The sequence below is a fragment of the Sceloporus undulatus genome, chromosome 4 (genome assembly GCF_019175285.1).
Source record: "Sceloporus undulatus isolate JIND9_A2432 ecotype Alabama chromosome 4, SceUnd_v1.1, whole genome shotgun sequence".
NCBI classification, from domain to species: domain Eukaryota; kingdom Metazoa; phylum Chordata; class Lepidosauria; order Squamata; family Phrynosomatidae; genus Sceloporus; species Sceloporus undulatus.
The window spans coordinates 134,403,550-134,423,726 of NC_056525.1; the positions used below are offsets into that span (position 1 = coordinate 134,403,550).

Here is a 20,177-nt window from a genome sequence, read left to right on the forward strand (position 1 = left end):
AGCATGACAGGAAGGATCCAGAGGAGTTCTTCTGAACAAGCTGGTCTCCAGGCTTAGGTTGTTCCTGTGCAGGAAAGGTTACCCAGATTTGCTGCTAAAATCTCCAATGTTTGTGCTGTGCAAAGCTGCCCCCATCACCACTCCATCCAAACTGTCTGCATATACTACATTGAAGACCACATCAAAGTTCAGATCAAAATGCGTATGCAGCTGTTCTTTAGGGGCTAATGTGACTGTGAAAACTAGAGCACAGTCTGAGCCACCAGGTAGGAAAATGTCTGTTTGTGTGTCATTATTGCAGTGCAGAGGAAAGTGCCTTCCTCCTGAACTAAATGAGGCAGAACTCTGCTCAACAAGAGAAAATGGAAATGAAGTTCCTGGGCTGTAATAGTTCTTATTGCTCTAGGCAAAAAATGGAAACTGCCGAGCTAATCCTGTTTGGGTATAGCCTAAGGCCTAGCTACCAGCCTAACACAGCTTTTAAGTTTCTTGTTTCCTAACCACAATGCAAATAACTTTAAAACTAGGCTGTCTACTACTAACACCTGTGTTCCAGATGCCAGAAGGGAGGGCAGAACTGAGATTTTTCCCTTTAACTGAATAATCACTTCACCCACATTGCCCCAGTTCTGTTTTCTCTTGCTTTTAGCATGAGTTGCATTTTAACTTGTAATAGCGCCTTCAGACAAGATCTGACTGGCATGCAGGAGAATTGTGCTGTTGCAGAAATGTACTGCCTGGAACAGGATGTAGTTTTCCCCTAAAAGGGCCCTAACCAACAACTGAATAATTCTGAGGCACTTCAGGGCTGGATAACCTAGAGTTGCCAGGGAAAGGTTATATTGGGGAGATGAGCAATGAGCTGAAATTATTTCACTTAGTCAGTTACCTATGTCAGTGGCTGAGAGCTTCAGGTTATGAAACAAAAGTCTGGGATTCTTGAAAGCACCACATAGTGAGTCTCATCATAGTGAAGAAGAGGATTTTGACCTGTTGAAGAAAGCTAATGGATCCTGACCTCGATATATGACTGTAAAATATGAGCCTTAGCAAAGCTTTCAAGAGAACAGGAAGGCTGTAATTTCCAGATGTGTGGGATGTTCCACAGTAAGGTTCTGTCCCTATGGATGGCTTTTCTTCTGCTGTTTGGATAACTACTGTAATGGGGATGAGGCTCTTGTCAAGTGCAATAGTCTTACTGGTTGAAGCAACACAGGCCACACCAGGTGCCATGTAGCTCTTCTTGACCAGGCCTGGCTTGATCTGATCTGGCTGTTTCATTCTTGCAACCCTGATGACAGGTCTGTTTGCAGCCTTGAATCAAGAGCAGTTGCAATCTGAAAGAGAAATGTGGGTACAGGAGAGAACAGGAATCATGACTAACACCTGCAAAAACCAGTGTAGACATATTGCAGGCCAGTTTCTTGCTGTTGTGCTGATCTATACACACCAGTACTGATACACTGTACACATCACAAGCTGATATTCTGATTACTATCTTTACTGGCCAAAACGTTCCCATCAAATATTGGACAAACTGCTAGCCAAAGCACTGAAAATGATGCACTAAATTTCCCATCATCCTTCACCATTCCCCAGCTGCCTAGGTCTGATGGGAACTGGAGTGCATCAACATCTGGATAGACACCTTTTATCCAGCCTGAGGTAAAGAAACATGTAGGGCACTAATTGCTCAAACAGCAGCAGCAGCCATGTGCACCATGCTGCCTTGAGAGCTTCAGGATACTAACGGCGCAATCTTACACATGTTTATTCAGGAACAAATCCAACCATATTCCACAGGTATTACTCCCAGCCAGGCATAGTTAGGGCTGAAGCCTTATTCTGGTGTATTCTTTCTCCTACAATGGAATTCACATTCTCTCCTTTGCTTATACAAGTTAAAACACTCCTGCTGCACTCAATGGTGAGCTGAAACCACCAGCTGAAAATCAGTATCTCACTTTAGAGTACTAATGACAAGTTAACACACTCTGAGTAAAAGTTTGCTCAGTGCTGCTTTGAAGAGCAGGGACATTTACCTGAACTCGGTGTGCTCCAGAAATACACAACAAATTGCCAAACTAGAAAAAAATGAAGTAGTTCTTACATCTGTATAAACTTTTATCGGATGTAAGTAGTTCTTACATCTGTATAAACTTATTTGTCCCCCACCACCATTAAGCTGAGAGTGGTTGTGTATAGAAACCCACACTCTCAGTCCCTGATGTTGACAGCTTAGAGCATGTAACTTACGTCACACTGAGACTCCCGAGTCCTGCGGAACTGAGCTCTGGTCCTGGGGGAATGGAGGCAAAAAAAATTGCAAGTAAGGGGTTAGTTTGTATGAAGAAAAGCCCCCTGATAGCCATGCTATAAGGATTAAGACAAGCTTGTACAAAAGGTACTAACAGTCCTGGAATACATGTTAGGGCTACCTAGGACTGTACTGGCTAAGAGTAGGATTTGACCAATTATCTGGCACTACAAATAGATTAAGGGGGGTGTAGTTAGGCCATTTAAAGCAGGAGAGGAGCTCTGGTGCTTCAGAATGGTGGGCACAAGCATTGGAATAAGAGGTCTTGCAAGAATCTGTTTTCCTTAATCAGGAAGCCCTAAAACATTTTTACAAGTAGTGATTGTTTAGTCCTTAATGAAGTGGATGAGGGAGAGATGCAACAATGAATTTAAGCCAGGAAGAATTTCTTGCCTAAGGACTATTTTATCTGTTGCAATATGAATGGCTCCTGCTGACCCACACTGTGTACTCACTAAAATGTTTGAAGAACAAAATACCTTCTTCTCCCCCTTTCCCTGTCCCTGTATTGCATGTATTCCAAAGAAACATATCTTTTATAAAGATATGTCAGGGTGCTGCCCCTACCTTTAGTATTTTGTTGTCGTTATTGTTGTTGTTGTGTGCCTTCAAGTCATTTCCAGCTTATGACAGCCTTATCATGGGATTTTCTTGGCAAGATTTGTTCAGAGGAGATTTGCCATTGCTTTCCCCTGAGGCTGAAAGCATGTGACTTGCCCAAGGTTACCCAGTGGGCTTCATGGCCAACTGGGAAATCGAACCCTGGTCTCCCAGAGGCTTAGTCCAACACTCAAACTATTACACCACAGTGGCTTTCTAAGCACCTTTAGCATACCTTACAAGATTTCGCAGATGAAAACACATGGGCAAGTAAAATCAGAGTTTGGCCAAGATGGCAAAAGATATAAATGAGGAAGAACACACAGGAGAGGCTTCATTTTGCCCAAACTTAATGGGGAGCACACGATTCTACCCTACTCCTCTCTTCTTCCCCCTACTGAGTTAACACCACTGACTTAATTGAATGCAAACTTCTGCACTATGAACTCAGTCTGTAGCAACTGAAGTAAGCAGAGGACAAAGGGAGCAAGTGAGATCGGGAGAGAAAAATCTGGACATTCTAAAAATAGCTGGAAAATGGAAGAAGAGAGGATGAATTGGGTATATCCCTGCCAAACGGGGACACTTGGAGGGTATGCCTTTAGGTATGACAGATGGAATGTCTTAGGCACAGCTTGCGGGTAAGCTTAAAAGGCAGGAAACTGTCAATTACAGTTACTATATTTATACCACCATGGTGGTAACATTTGGATTTTTCTGCCTCAGCCACTAAAATAACAGCACTGATTTTTGAAAATGACTATTCAAGCAGGTAGAGCATGCAGCATTTTCTCCTGCTCCACCTATACCTACCTATCTAACGTTGTATGCTGCATTTCCCTTCTCCACTAAACTACTTCTTTCAAAACAAAGAAAGGTTGGCTATTTCGTAACACCAGGTTATTCTGTAAGAACAAATATGAAGCAGTCCAGTTTAAACAATAATAATATACTTGATACTTAAGCACCCTATTTCAAATAGTGTGCAATTATTCTACATTTTTGGCACTTCAAAGATAGACTTTAGATGCTTTGGCAGCCATCTTTGACAGCCTCGTTTTGTGCAGACATCTTAAATATAATCGCTCCTGTTTTTCAGATGGTTTCAGTTTGTTTGCTCATTGAAAACCTCAAGGTAGTTAACCAAAATGTTATTAAACCAGGTCTTTGCCTTAGCAAAGGTTTTTTTCTTGCTCCTTTCATCTACATTCATTTCCCTTCAGTCTTTACATCAGTGCACCCTCTGAGGGTCTGCGCTCCATTTTTTACTTCTCTTGGACTTTGGAGAGCTGAGCACCTGAGATACCTCTACCCAGAAAAAAAGGTTTTGCCCCCTAGATAGCAAAGCACAGCTTCAAAAACCTCTATTACTTCCAGTTTCTAAAAACTGCTTGGGAAGGAACTAAAATAGGCCTGGGGTAGGGGACAAAATTGAATTTGAAATTGTGCTCTCCAGAGGTAGTGAATTTTTTTCAGGGTGTGTGGGAGTTACTGAAAGGCTGGAGGTCCTGGCGAACTACATGTAGTTCAAATGCCACACTCGCTCTACCCCACCTTTAAGCAAAAACATGTCTGCCTTCAAATTTGTCTCATCAATATGTCACATCCTTTTAATAACATGAAAAATATCTCCAAAAGATGTATACAGTTATGCACTGGCTATTTATCTTTCTCCACTATGGTGACAGACCTTGTAAAAATCATCCCACAGCCCATTCCATGCCCTCCAAGCTTTGCATCTACGTGGATATGAAACCGGGAGCAAAACATGATAAACCATTAAACGTGTTTGCACCTCAGTAGTGCTTTCCACTCTGAATCTATACCCTTCTAGTGCTTGGTGGACAAGAAGAGAAACAGAAAAATATTGCAGAATAAGGAAAGGAATGAGATGACAGTATTTACCTGGAGTGCTATGCTGCTGGCACTATTGACCCCATATCCAGATATGTCTAGTCTGACTCCAGATCCTGTTTGAAGAACTTGATCCCCGTTATTTTCTGATACTTCATTAGCTCCCCTTGGAATATCCTCTTCTTCAGTGGTACCAGATTTTTCATCTAGCCTCTTGATTTTTTCCAGGTCTTCTGACCAAGGTCTTCTGGGTCCTACAGAGCAGTTTGTCTCGGATGTACAGCTTTTTGCAGTACCTGGGAGGCCTGCCTGTTGCAATGAGCTAACCTTAGAACATTCTTTCCTATCTGGTCTATTCATTAAATCATCTGGATTTGTTGTCATATTTAAAAAATTATTCCCTTGAGTTGACTCATCTGCACAATCTTCTTTCAGTCCTTTTTGACTCTGTGAATCTGCCTGCTGAAATGTTTCTTGCTGAAGAGCATCCACCTGCACTATTCCATTCTGAGACCCCGCACAGTGGGGTTTCTCATTGCTGCAGATCTCTTGGCCTGCATCTGTGAAGCTAAGGTTTTGCTTATTGTCAGAGAGAGATTCTTCTTGTGATTCGTGGGAAGCAGGTTTCTTCCCAATGTGGGTGACATGGAATCTAGAACAGGAAAAATAAAAGCCAGGTCAAACAGCAGTGGGAAATTATTTTGAGAGGTCCCTTCATTTGGGTTGCTTTAGGAAGACTATTGAAGCTAAGATCCTGTAACCTAGAGGGTCAGCCAAGGGGCTGATGGGAAGTATCTGCCAGAGCAGAAAACAAAACAGAAAAGCACTTGGTTATTTTTATGTATATATTTTTACAAAGTGATGCCTCTCTTCTTCTTGCTGATTCTCGAGGAGAGAATTATCAGCCACTTTCCCAGATGTTTTTCAATAGCTTTGAAACCTGCATCAGTACGCATCAATGGAGATTATCACACAGAGGCACTTACCATGGGCAAAAGGTTCCTTGAGCATTCCTGAAGCGCAAAGGTGTGATAGCACATTGCACTTCTAAAACGTCATTGAGGTGTCCCGCTTCTCTCCCACTGCCAATCATTCGCGAAGCAGCCATTTTTTGAATAACGGGATCTTCTGTTATTCAAAAAATGACTGCTCCACGAACGCTTCGTTGACAGGAGAGAAGCGGGACGCCTCGATGATGTTTTAGAAGCATGGCACACTATCACACCTTCACACTTCAGGAATACTCCAGGAACCTTTTGCCCATAGTAAGGCTCTGTATGATAAGTTCCTTTGTCTCGGAATACTCCCAATGAAATAATGTGCTAGGAAAGGGGAGCAGTTTAAACTTCAGAATGAGAACAGAAGGCTGGCACACAGGCCTGGAGCACTCCAGCCTCTCTAGTACCTTCTGGTTCCTCACCCCTTCCCTGAAAACATGGAACACTTTGGGACAAAGTTCTGTTCCTCATCCACATCTCTTTAGCCTGTCCCCACAAATATTGGATGCTCCTGCATTTCTATCCACATACCACCAGTAATCTTTTAGCACTTGCCTCCATCAGCACAGATATACAAATACTGCTGTCCCTATGTTATGCCATATTTTCCTTCAAAATTTGATCTTCTGTTAGTATCATTCCACCAGCATAGCTTTCTAACCACTGCTCCTTCTTTCCTTTCCCCTTCCCATCTGCACCTTCAGGATGTATCTAATGCATGAGCAATCTTGCCAGCCCTGTTCTGGCCTTCCTAGTGTTTTGTTTTTTTAAAAGCAGGCCAGCACATATGCAGTTATAAATCCTTTTGGTTGTACTAGGGACCAGGGCAGGTTGGAATACTCCTGAGCAAAATTATTTTCAGTTAGGAATGAAAGAATGCTAGAGGGTCGGGGGGCATTTAGGCCTTCTGGTCCATTCTCATGCTGAATGGGAAGTGTTTAGTCCTTCACAACAGACAGGTGTCTTTAAAAAATCATATTTCTCAGAACATTTTTTGGTTGTAAAAGTATTTCTCCACATATTTAAACCAATTATTTTAAAGTGTCAGTGAATATTTTACTGAAACTGAAAGGAAAATTTAAAATGGCACTTGGCTAAAAAAAACCTCTATGCAACAGAAATCAATTTTGAAGAAATGTATAGAAATCTGGGGGTTTTACATTTTGTGGAGCCACAAGACTTTTATTAAAAAGCATCATAATTACCTTTTGCTGGAATCACAAATCAAAACTGTTAGGAATAAAAATTGCTTAATTAACCAGCTCTAAGAAAAACAGAGCACTGCCTAGACAAACTGAGGCCTGATACAGACAGCCAAAAGCACCGTCTTGGGGTCAATTTTAAGGATCTGGAGGGGGGGTGTGCAATCTTGCCGGTGCCCCACCCACACTGGCTGCCACATGCCCAAACAGCACTTGCAGGAAGTGGCAGTGTCAATACACACAAGCACCATTATGGCGCTCCAAAAAATTAAGCTGCTCTAGGTGACTTCTTTTTAGGGTGCACGTTGGTGCCACGCTGTGAGGTTTGTGCAGAGCCAACATGGGGCAAAAACGGGTGCCATCCATTTGTATCTCCCCTGAGTTTTGACAACCTAAAGCCTTATCTACATTATTGGCTTAAATCTGTTTAATGATACTGAAATCTGCTGAACTGCATTACCCAATATTCTCTTAATATAGCATGGTTTCTATGTCTTCAATTGTGTTTTTTTTAAGGGTACAGTACTAGTAATGAGATGATTTTTGTTGTCTATTTATTGACAATGAATTGCTTGCAGAAATCAAGGAATTAAACCTCAACTTTATCGACTTCTTACTCCCCCACCCCATCAATAGACATCTACACTGCAGATGCCTATTAGACATGCCTCTTTAGGTAATAATAAATAATAATAAATAAAGTTTTTATTTTTATCCCGCTCCTTCCTACGACCAGGGCGGCTTACAGCAAGGTTAAAACAACAGTACATAAAACATTAAAATACAGATATATCAAAACCATCCATGCAAACAATAAAAATAACAGGCAAAAAAGCCCCATAGCCCAACCTCTTGGCCACGGAAGAGGAGGGAGGCCCACAGGATTTTAATCGGGGAATGCCTGTTGGAACAGGAAGGTTTTCAAGTCCTTTCTGAATTGGGCCAGGGTGGTAGTCAAGTGGAGCTCAGTGGGCAGCGTGTACCAAAGGACTGGGGCAGCAGTGGAAAATGTCTTCCGTGTGGTGGAGGATAATCTGGCCCCAGGTACCTTCAGTAAATGCTGCCCAGACGTTCTGAGGGTGCGAGGTGGAATGTACGGGGAGAGGCGGTCCTTTAGGTATCCTGGGCCCAAGCCATTTAGGGCTTTATAGGTAATTACCAACGCCTTATATTGAGCCCGGAAGCGGATGGGCAGCCAATGGAGATCTTTCAGCACAGGTGTTATGTGGCTGGCCCTGGAAACGACAGTGACCAGCCTGGCTGCCATATTCTGCACCATTTGAAGCTTCAGGGTTTGGTATAAGGGTTGCCCCATGTAGAGTACATTACAGAAATCCAGTCTCGAGGTTACCAGAGCATGTACAACAGTTTCTAGGTCCCTCTGGGCCAGGTATGGACGCAGCTGGCGAATAAGCTGAAGCTGATAACACGTGCTCTTGACCGTCGCATTCACCTGAGCAGTCAGGTGAAGCGACGAGTCAAGAAGCACCCCCAGACTGCGTACGGAGTCCTTCACAGGGAGCGTGACCCCATTCAGGACAGGTGGAACCACCGCCATTCCTGGACCAGGGGAACCTATCACAAGTACCTCCGTTTTCTCTGGATTCAGCTTGAGTCGGTTTTCCCTCATTCAGCCCATTACTGACTCTAGACAGGCCTCGAGAGGAGAGACGCCATCCTTGGTCACTGCATCAGTCGGAGACATAGAGAAAATGATTTGGGTGTCATCAGCGTACTGATAACCCCGCGCCCCATGTCTCCGGATGATCTCTCCCAGCGGTTTCATGTAAATGTTAAAGAGCATGGGAGACAGAATGGCCCCTTGAGGGACCCCGGTTTTAAGGGGTCTCTCGTCGGAGCACACGTCTCCCAGCTGCACCATCTGGGACCTCCCAGAGAGGTAGGACCGGAACCACTGGAGCGCAGTGCCCCCGATTCCCACCTCAGCCAGGCGCCCCAGAAGGATACCATGGTCTATGGTATCGAAAGCCGCTGAGATGTCCAGGAGCACCAATAGGGACACGCTTCCCCCGTCGATGCCCAGACGGAGATCATCGACCAAGGCGACTATGGCCGTCTCAACCCCGTGACCCGCCCGGAAGCCAGTTTGAAATGGGTCTAGATAATCAGTTTCATCCAAGACCGTCTGAAGCTGGATCACAACCACCCTCTCGATCACCTTACCCAAGAATGGCAGCAGCGAAACTGGCCGATAATTATTGTGTACCAGGGGGTCGAGGGAGGGCTTTTTTAATATAGGTTTTACAGTGGCCAATTTTAATTCCGATGGAAATTGCCCTTCCCTCAGAGATGTGTTAATGATCCGGCGCAACAATAATGTTACCGCCGGACCCCCCTGGGCCGCTAGCCACGAGGGACAGGGATCGAGAGAGCAGGTTGTTTTCCGAACACTTCCGACGATCTTGTCCACGTCCTCGGTACTCACCGACTCAAACCGATCCAGTTTAATAGAGTCCACGGAGGCTCTGGATACCTCTACTCTAGGTTCTGCTCGAATGTCAGCATTAAGACCTTCGCTTATACGAGAGGTTTTATCCGCAAAAAAGTCATTAAATTGGTCACAGCAGGCCTTAGAAGGTTCAAGGATCTGGTTCAGGGCGGGAGGGAGCTGAGTTAGCTCCCTAACCACTCTGAACAACTCTGCTGGACGTGACTCTGCAGACGCAATACGAGCCCCATAGAACGAATTTTTTGCTGCTCTTATCGCCTCTCCGTAGTCCTTTAATAGTTGGGCTAGGAGAGCCTTATCGTCTAAGCAAAGGTGTTTCCGCCAACGGTACTCTAGCCATCGCAGTTCCCACTTCCTTGCCCGGAGATCTTCCGTGTACCAGGGCTTACACTTGGAAGCAGGCCTGAGAGGGCGCTTGGGAGCGATGCTGTGTATAGCCCTAGAGAGACCGGTATTCCAAATACCGGTAAGGGCATCAATAGAGTCGCCGTCACTGCCAACCATGAGCACCTCTAAGGCTTCCTGGAACCTTTTGGGTTCCATCAGCCTTCGAGGGTGGACCATCCTAACAGGTCCACCACCCCCGGGGGGGATCTGGGTAGAGACCTTGATTTTAACCCCCACCAGGAAATGATCCGTCCATGACAGGGGGGAAATATTAGTTATTTCCACCCACGGATTTTCCGCATCCGAACAGAAGACCAAATCGAGAGTATTACCCGCACAATGCGTAGGACCCTGTATCAGCTGGGACAGGCCCATGGCCACCATGGTCTCCATGAATTCCCGAGCCGCACCGGGTGGAACATAGCTGGCCGTGAGGGAGATGTTGAAGTCACCCAGGACAAGAAGCCTGGGCGTCTCCAACATCAACTCAGCGACCAGCTGTGTCAGCTCGTTAAGGGAGTCCGCTAATGCACGGGGTGGCCGATACACCAGCAGAATGCCAGGTAGGCATTTGGTTTATAAATGTTATTCAATGTTTTATCTGCTATATAAGTTTCTGGTATAATGATATTATTCTGTGATTTTACTGTATTTTTCAGCTTTTAATTACTGTATATACTCATGTATAAGTCTAGAAATTTTAGTCAAAAAAGTGACCTCAAAAACCTGAGTTGATGTATCCATGGGTCAATATAGTATTGCACTTTAACTCTTATTTATATAAAAAGGAACCATCCCCTGGTGAAAAGCAAGAGAGTAATCTGTCCTGGAAGCACTGACTTCCCTCTATTCTCTCATAAATCCAGCTTTTAATATGAGCACAAACAGTGATATCTCCTGGAATTTTGTAAGTTCTTTGGCATTGTTTTCCTTTGCTTCATCCTTTACATCCTTTGTTACATGGCCCTAAATTTTACCCTCGACTTATCCACAAATCATATCAAAATCCATAATTATGGCTCCAAAACCTGCCCTCGACTTATACATGAAGTCGACTTATAGTCGAGTATATATGGTATTGTTGGGTGCCTTGAGTAGCATGGCAGCACAAGAAGGGTGGAATATACTGTATTATGTGAATAAATAAAGCAAACACAATATCTCCTATAGCTCAGTAAAAGGTATTATTTACATTCATCACTTATCACTAATAACTCTGCTCAGTGAAGTGGGAGACTCACCTGCCAACAGAAAAAACAGTGGTCTCCCCAGGATGCATCTTGCCTTTGCCCTCTTTGGAGCGTCCCTGACGATGCAGCGAGTGCCTTTTTTTCTTACTGCAGTGAATGCAAGGTGCTTGAGTTGAGCCCAAGTGCACTGTATGGTGATGGGGTAGTCCACCATCTTGGCTCATTCGATGTGGACAGAGGCCACTAGAGAAAAAAAGAAAAGGACAATCATTGTCACAGCACTAGAACTTGGAACAACCAACCTAGTCCTTGAGATATACTCAGAGGCAATCCTCACAGCAGAAACTAATAAGCCACTGCACAAAGGGAGTCATACCAGAAGGTTGGGTCAGTCTTTCATCTTACAAGAAAGCTCTGGATTTCATTAATGGTGTTCTGAGAACACAGGACCAAATGCTTCCACAATGTTATGGCCACCACATGAAGGTTCTCTGGCTCCTCCTCCACTCTGCTGAGGTGGATGGGACCCCTTGACACCAATTCTTTATCTAAATAAAGCTTGCTGCTGCCACCACTTGATGAATTACCCTCTCCTTTTGCCCGCAGCAACACATCAGGACTTTGCTGGAGAATTTCACAAATACTTTCCCTCCTCAACTTAAGCAAGAACTAGCCAAGCTAAAGTCACATGAAAAAAAGGAGTGCAAGAGGCAGAGTACTTTAAAGAAAAGCTTTATTCCAACTAAGTTGTTCTAGGGCAAAACGATATCGCTACATGCAGGACGAACGTGTCCTACAGGTACTGAGAGAAAGTGTAAGTTACAGAGTACAGTCATTTCAGCCAAACCAATAAAACAAACCAAAAATCTAATGCCACTGACTAGAAGTACATGTTCCTAATCTTACTCACATATCAGATGGGATTTAGTTCTTGGTCTTTCTGGATAGCTGGGAGTCTGGACTCCATTGTCCAGCTCCACCGACTTCTTCGTGGTCTGCTTCAGGCAGGTAGATCCACAAAGGCAGACACTCAAAGGCAGACTAAGACGGACTCAAGCCTCATGTTGCATCCAAGCTTTTCAAAACCTCTCTGAGAAGCATCTCAAAGGGTCGGGCTTCTGCCCAACTCCTCATTTCATCGGGCAGTTGGCATTTCATCACCTGTGATGTAACCCTCATTAAAATGTACCTCCTCCAACATTTAACCCTTTCTTATCTAGGAGGAAAGCTTGGATAAATGAAGGGACTCCCATGTATCACATGGTGCAACAAATAATATCCTTGGGACTCAGTTCACCACATACTTATCCTCCTGGTTCCCTAGATAATTAATGGGAGCTGTGCAAGAAATGAAGAGAAGCCAGCAAGGACTGTGGGAAGGAAGATTCCATTTTAATTTTCTGCCTCAGACACCAGCCACATCTTGAACTGCAAAAGATGCCAATGAGAATATAATTGAGGGCATTTGATCTAAGGTTTCCTTTTTACACAGAAAAAAGAGCTTTAGTCTTCTAAGCTCTTCCTCGGTGACATGTGGCCTCTAACCCATTTATTCAGAATGAATGCGACTTGAAAGAGAAAAGAAGACATGAACAGACATTCCCAAAATGTGATTGGCACCAAAATGAACATGGAACCTCTCCTCACCTGGGCACAGGCACCGGCAGTTGAAGATCAGCATCACCTTCCCCCAGCATCTCTTTCAGGACTTCCACATTGGCTAACAAAGTGGGGGGAAAAAACCAGAAGTGTGTCAAAGCAAGGCTCTCAAATGCTGTGGATTCCCCATAATGAAGCCAAGGTTAAGCCCACCTTCATTCTGAATGATACACTTCACTATCTTCTCTACAGTGTCTTCATTCAGCTCTTCATCCTCATCTGAAAATAAAACATGTGGTAGTAAGTGGAACAACTTAGGCACTCTTATGACACCAGAATAGACTTCCCAGAGATATGGGGCAATACAGTAGGCCTTCCATATCCACGGATTTGCCATCCACAGATTCCAGCATCCGCAGACAGCAAGCCCATGAGGGAGGGCAGAAGAGGAAGAGGAGGAGGAAGGAGGAAGAGGAGGAGGAAGGATGGCCACAGCGGCCAGAGTGGGTGGGGGGGGGGAGAGAAGGAAGGAGCAGGAAGAGGAGCCATGGTGAGAATGGTGAGGTGGGCTTCAGGCAGTCCGGAGGGGGGGGGCAAAGTTCCATTGTCCCCCAATGGCTGTGCCACCACTGCAGACAATGGGGTTTGAGCTTCTGTGGATTTTGGTATCTGCGGGGATAACCCTGCAGACAACAAGGGCCGACTGTAAAATGAGGAAAACTTAACTGCAAAAAAAACACTGACATGGGAAGAACCTCTATCTAGTTGAACAAATAGCAATCTCCATGCCTCCAGAATGCAAGGGTTCCATTCAGGGAGTCTAGGGGAGGATAGTCACTCCTGCACCCATATTTTTTTCCTAAGGAGAACCTATAGTTCTTGCCAACTCACCACTTTCATACAAATGGCTCTCACTATAAACAATTAGATGAACCTATGTGATAATTCTACATGTCAAGTAATATTTATTTATGTATTTATTTATTTGCCACCTTTCTCATGGAGTGAGACCCTAAGCATCTCACAAAAGGAATCAACTAAAGCCTAACAATAAAATTTTTAAGACAATTAAAAATAATCACATTAAAACAGTATAAAATCATTAAAAGGCATGCGAAAATTAAAAATAAAGAACACACCTCATGTCAGCAACAAGAGACTACAGAGAGGACCCACAGAGGGTGGGAGCAGCCACTGAGAAGGCTCCCTTGTATGTCTTTACTAGATGGGTCTGTGATGACCGTGGGTCTGAGAGAATGCTCATAGAATCATAGAATCATAGAGTTGGAAGAGACCACAGGGGCCATCCAGTCCAACCCCCGCCATGCAGGAAATCACAATCAAAGCATCCCTGACAGATGGCCATCCAGCCTCTGCTTGAAGACCTCCAAGGAAGGAGACTCCACTACACTACGAGGGAGTTTGTTCCACTGTCGAACAGCCCTTACTGTCAGGAAGTTCCTCCTAATATTGAGGTGGAATCTCTTTTCCTGCAGTTCTCCCTGTAGATCCTACAACTCTGGCAGCTTCATATAGGGAGATACAGCCTTTCGGATAGTCTGGACCTAAACCATATAGGGCTTTATAGATCATAACCAGCCGTTTGAATTGTTCCTGTAAACCTTATGGTAGCCAGTGAAGCTGTTTTAACTAGAGATTTATATACTCCCTATGCTTTGAAATGGTGAGTGGATTATTATTGGGAGACTCTTGTTTGGAGTCTTGGCTGTTGATCTGTGGAATCCTTCAGGGATTTGTCCCCCATGTTATTCAACATCTACATGAAACCACTCAGAGAGATCATCTGGAGTTTTGAGGTGTGGTGTCACCAGTAGGCTGATGACAACCTATTCTGTCTCTCCTTCCCATTTGATTTCAAAAAAGGTGTCTCTGTACTGAACCAGTAGTGGGCTGGATTAAATTGAAACTTAATCCAGACAAGACAGAGGTGGTCCTGGTCAGTCGAAAGGCAGATAAGGGAATAGGAGCTCTATCTGTGCTGGATCAGGTTAACTCCCCCTGAAATCTCAGGCTCGCAGCTTAGGTGGTCTCTAGGAATCAGCTCTAAACCTGGATGCCCAGGTTTTAGCAGTGGAGTGCATTTACACAGTTAAAACTAAAGTGCCAGCCATGCCTGTTCTTTGGGACAGATCAGGCTATGGTGACACATGCCATTATTATTGTAATGCACTCTACATGGAGCTGTCTTTGGAAATGGTTTGGACACTTCTGTGGGTCTTGAATGCTGCAGCCAGAAGGCTGACTGGTGCCTGTTCAAGAGAGCATATAACCCCATTATTCAAACAGCTTCACTGGCTACAAATGTGTTTCCAGGCACAACTCAAAGTGCTGGTCATGACCTATAAAGTTTAATATTAGGCCTGCCTTTACTCCTCCTTCTTTGTCTTAATATGTTTTTAACAATTTTATATTTTTAACTTGTTGTATTGGTGTAATGTTTTTAATTCTGTTTTTAAAGTTGTACTGTTTTTGAGCATCTTTTATGAGCTGCGTTGGGTCCAGTTTGGGAGACAGGTGGCATATAAGTAAAAAAATAAAATAAAATATTTAAAAAAAAAATAAAGCCCTGGGCTTAAAAAAGTGAGTGGCTATGAGTCTTACCTATAATGGCAACACTTTTTTAGTTACTGTGAGAAACAGAAAAGCTTGCTGAAGTTAGCTGAAAACTATGCTTTACAGTTCTTATTTGAAAATCTTTTAAATTTTGTGATGCTTTTCTAAGCCAGTTTGTATAGCTTTTCTAGAAGACACATCATGAAATCTTTAAACTTACTTTAATTCCCTACTGGAAAAAAAAATTCTGTAAAGCAGGTAATATTGAAAGACTGTGAATTTTCTGTGATTGCTGAGGACTGATTTGTACATTAGTACTGGCCAGCATTTGAAAATTTTAAAAAAGAGAGACATTTACTAATTCATGCTATGTAGGCCTACTGAGAGAGAAGTCCCCCTGAAGTCCATTAGTTCAAGCATAACATTTTGCAGGTTCTTATGACTGAGCTATCTACCAACTCCGATTTATTAGGTTATTTTAAGCCATGTGCAAATAAGATGTGGAACTGCAGAGCAGGCAGGAAAGCTAAATGCATTTTTGCTTTAATCTGGGAAGCTCAATTTAGCTTTGGGTCAATTTATCTTAAATGAGAAAAAGACTGCTAATGGCTACAATTCAGTTCAGTTCAACCTATGAATAATCTTCTACACTAAATAAATAAATACCTTCTACTGAATATGGAGAGATTTGTGAGCAGGCTGGGAACTGAAGTGCAAAGAAAGGTGAACATGACACTGAGCAAAACAAAAGCAGTCATGAAACTGAAAAGGGAGGGAGCTGCTGAGCGGGATGAGCTTCTGGCCCAGCTGAGCACTTGGCAGACTGCAGCAGCTCACACCCAATCACTTCATAGGTTGGAAGAGTAAAGTACCAATAAAGTCATATTTTTTCCAGGGGCATCCTAAAACGGCAGTATGAGGCATTTCCATTACTCAAATATATGGCCAGTGGCAGCTGATGGCTCCTATGCTAGCGGAGCAGAGTATCCACTCCAGTTTTTAATCCACTTTAAATCCACTTAGACTCCAAGCTGTTCCTGAATGGGTCCGGGATCTCGAATTCTTTAAAGTGCCTTTAAAGCTAGCCAAAACCTGGAAAGGACTCACAACCTCAATGACATGCGAGCCACCAACCGCCACATGAGGTGTGAAGGTATTTCTGATACAGCATTATTAAGGTCCTCCTTACCCAACTGCTCTTGGCTTCTGAAGTTCAGAGACTGCTTTGGATCTCAACAGAACTGATCATCACATTGGCTTTGCACCTTGTGAGAGGACAGAAAGTCTGTGGCACAGCCAAGATTCCTGCTCTCCTTGTTACTTACCATCTTCCATTGGGGTCAGCGATTCCTTGTTGTCACATTCAAGCTCATCGCGGAAAGTCCGGCAGCGGTAGCCTTTCTTCTTCAGGACGTGGCAAATGAGGAGTCCCACCAGGCCCATGGCAAAGAAGACCAGGACCAGCAGGACCAGCATATACAAGCTGTGCTCATGGTGGTCCTCATCGTCATCCTTAGTGCCGTTCTGCTCTGACATTCGGACCTAGGAGAGAAGTGAGACAGCTCAGAGGTCTCAGAGATTTGCAAACTCTATTGAGACTTGCATGGAGCCCCTGAGAGTCCAATAAGTAATTGTAAAGGATGTTGGAGGGTCTGCAGTAGGCCTTTCTCCCTTTTCTCCCTATCTGAGAGGGAACCACATCTGGGAACCACATTCTGCCTTCACTCATCCAAACCTGGACTCCTACTTGTCCCATGGTGCAGGTTCTTCTTTGTGTTTTTGGGTTCACTCACCACTGCCATTACCTTGACCGCCATCTTTCCCAAAGGCCCTGCCTGGGGAACAGCAGCCTGCTTCTGCTGAGGAGTCTCTCTGCTTACCTCTCTTCAGGGAGCTTTAACACAAACCCCACAAAAGGCAGGGTGACAAGACATCCTTCTTTTCCAGGACCTGTCCTCCAGTGCAACCTTCTGTCCAGGGGGGACTCCAAAACGTCCACCATTTTAAGAATGAAGTGTTCTTTATATGAGTAGTTTTTTGTGGGGCTTTCAGGCCCTGTGGCCATGTTCTAGAAGAGTTTGTTTCGCCAGCATCTGTGGGTGGCATCTTCATAGAATGCTGGCATGGACGTGAGTGGGGTACGTGTGTGTGTGTGTGTGTGTGTGTGTATGTGTGTGTGTGTATACACACTCATTCCTCTATATTTGTGGCTTTGATATTTGAGGATCTGATTATTCACTGATTTGATTAATATGTTCCCTCTAGGAATATCTAGGTCCTCCAGTGCAAATCTATGGTCAGCTTTAACTAAAAGTTGTACTGAAAGACCTAAAGATTCCTAGAGATAATGCTCCACTAGGCATTTGTTGCTCCTCCAGCACAGTTCTATGGTCAATGTCTGTCGGATGTTGACCACAGAGTTGCACTGTAAGTAAGTAAGTAAGTAAGTTTATTTGTGTAGCATTTGCCATTACAAAAAGAAAGCAATCCGTCAAAACAAGTATAACATCCATACATTGTAAAAATCCATAAAAAGCATAAAAAAATAAAAAATAAAACACATCAAATACATTATAAAATAATACATTGCTTACGAAGTTAAAATCATCTTTAAAACAGAATATCGCAGAGTAAGGCAAAGAAAAAAATGAGGGCTCAGATAAATCTAGATAGGCATAAAAGCAGATACACTGAGACTACATACGGTTGAATTACAGAGCTGGGAATATTCAGGGATAGTGGAGATTCAGATCTATCCTGTAACCCAACCATCATCTTTACAGTGCTTCCTCCTTATGACTGATGCTTTAAAAGCAAAACAGACTACCTTTTCAGAGATACATGTTTCGGTGTCCCCTAGTAACAAAACGATTAAATGTGAATCAGAGTCATAGATGTTTGATACCAATCCTAATTCTTTGTATAGGGCATTTCTTATGTCTTTATAAATTTGACACACCAAGAGGTAATGAGATAGGTCTTCAACAGTGTTGGAACCACATGGGCAAGCTCTTTCTTCCCACATGGTCCTTTGGTAACGCCCTTGCACCACATCCGTGGCCATAGACTGACAGCGTAGGGCTGTGAAGACACGTCTCTGTTTGAAGTTAGTTATATTATTTAAGTATTGTGGGTAGCTTGTTTGGAAAAGGAGTTTGGCATACCAAGGAGCACATTTTGATAGGCCAACAGAGGTACAATCTAACTGAAAGCCTTGTTGCACCAGAGGACCTAGAGATCCCTAGAGAGGTGTCCTCTCGGGTTAAAAACATGGTGTTGTTGTTATTTGCGGTTTTTCCATATTCGCGGGGGTCTTGTGCCCCTAACCCTAGCGAATATGGAGGGACAAATGCGTATGTGCATGCGTATATATACATACACATACTGTGTGACCCTAGTTTGGGAGGGATGATTTCATGTTAATCTGTGTATTGTTTTGTTGACACAGGGAAGTAGCCAAAATTTTAGGAAGGGGGGGTCCAGACTAAGTGCCACCATTATAATGGGGCTTGGGTGCGGCGGCACAGCAGCACACACCATTCATTTTTCTAATGGAAGGGAGGGGTCCGAAACCCAAGGATCCCCCCCCCTTGGCTACGTCCCTGGTTGACAGAATAAATCTCTACTCCCAACCCAGGGTCAAACTATATATATATATATATATATACACACACACACACACACACACACACACACACACCCCACTCACTCCCGTGCCAGCATTCTCCAAAGATGCCAGCCGCAGATGCCGGCGAAACATCAGGAATAAAGTCTTCTAGAACATGGCCACAGAGCCCGAAACACCCCCACACAAAAAAAACCTATGGAAAGCCTCCGACTTCTTGATAGGAGTGTTTTGGGTTGTTATTTGGCCGTGCCCTCCATTTTCACCTCCACTTTGCGGAGCCTTACGTCCTCCTTTGGGGTAGGGGCCCCTGCTCACTTTGGAGAAAGGTACCCTTTGCCTGTCTCTGGCTCTCTCCTCAAGGGCAAAAGGGCAGGAGCTCTCCAAGGGCACCCTGAGGCAGAGATGCTTTCCTCCCAGGAGAGGAGCATCCTCTCTGCTTCCCTTTTGGGAGGGCTCTGAGGAGAAAGGCACCAGAGGTCTCCCAAGGTGCCTTCCCAAGAGAGAGGGGCCCTGAGGAGGAGGGCTGCCTGGCTTTCCCTTTTTCCTGCCTTGGCCAAGGACACTGCCTCTCTGCCGCAGCGCATCCTTCCTTCCTTGTCCAAGGCAGCAGGGCTGCTGGCTGCCTCCCTTCTTCTCCCTCCTTACCTGCCTCCTTTGCTGACCTTCCCAGGCTCCCCTCCTGCCTCACCGGGACCCTGAGCTCTCCCCAGCCATCCAGATCTGCTGCCTCCGCCTCTTCCTCTTCCTCCTCTTCTCCCACCTTTGGACCAAAAGGAGGAGGAGGAGGAGGAGGAGGAGGAGAGGACCAGCCCCCCTCCCAGCCCTGCCCCTGTCGCCTAGCAACCAGGGATGCAGGTACCACTCGGATGAGCTTCCTTTCCCCAAAGCAGGCAGAAGTAGGGAAGGAGGATGGTTGGGGGCAGGAGCATCTCCCAAGACATACAACTGAGCACAAAAGTCAGAATCCTAGAGTTGGAAGAGACCCCAAGGGCCATCCAGTCCAACCCCATTCTGCCATGCAGGAACTCTCAATCCAAGCATCCCCAACAGATAACCATCCAACCTCTGTTTAAAGACCTCCAAGGAAGGAGACTCTGGGGGAGTGTGTTCCACTGTGGAACAGCTCTTACTCTCAGGAAGTTCCTCCTAATGTTGAGGTGGAATCTCTTTTCCTGGAGCTTGCATCCATTGCTCCGGGTCTTGTTCTCTGGAGCAGCAGAAAACAAGCTTGCTCCCTCCTCAATATGACACCCCTTCAAGTATTTAAACAGGGCTATCATATCACCTCTTAACCTTCTCTTCTCCAGGCTAAACATCCCCAGCTGCCTGAGTCGTTCCTCATAGGGCATGGTTTCCAG

General features: G+C 44.6%; 1 protein-coding gene across 2 annotated transcripts; it reads right to left on the reverse strand.

Moving 5' to 3' along the window:
- Positions 1-6: 6 nt before the first annotated feature.
- On the reverse strand, positions 7-19,574 carry RELL2 (RELT like 2). 2 transcript variants are annotated; one of them, XR_006103584.1, is made up of 9 exons: positions 19,465-19,574; positions 16,517-16,733; positions 12,831-12,896; positions 12,666-12,738; positions 11,070-11,261; positions 4,823-5,423; positions 3,731-3,822; positions 2,257-2,299; positions 7-1,337 (listed from the first exon to the last, which is right to left on the reverse strand). XR_006103584.1 is itself a non-coding variant. In XM_042464129.1 (8 exons), exons 2-7 carry the CDS (start codon positions 16,725-16,727, stop codon positions 2,258-2,260), a joined length of 1,185 nt encoding a protein of 394 aa, XP_042320063.1. In that variant the 5' UTR covers positions 16,728-16,733; positions 19,465-19,574; the 3' UTR covers positions 7-1,337; position 2,257. The 2 variants fall into 2 exon arrangements, 1 of the variants encoding a protein (XP_042320063.1); XM_042464129.1 differs by lacking the exon at positions 3,731-3,822.
- Positions 19,575-20,177: the final 603 nt, after the last annotated feature.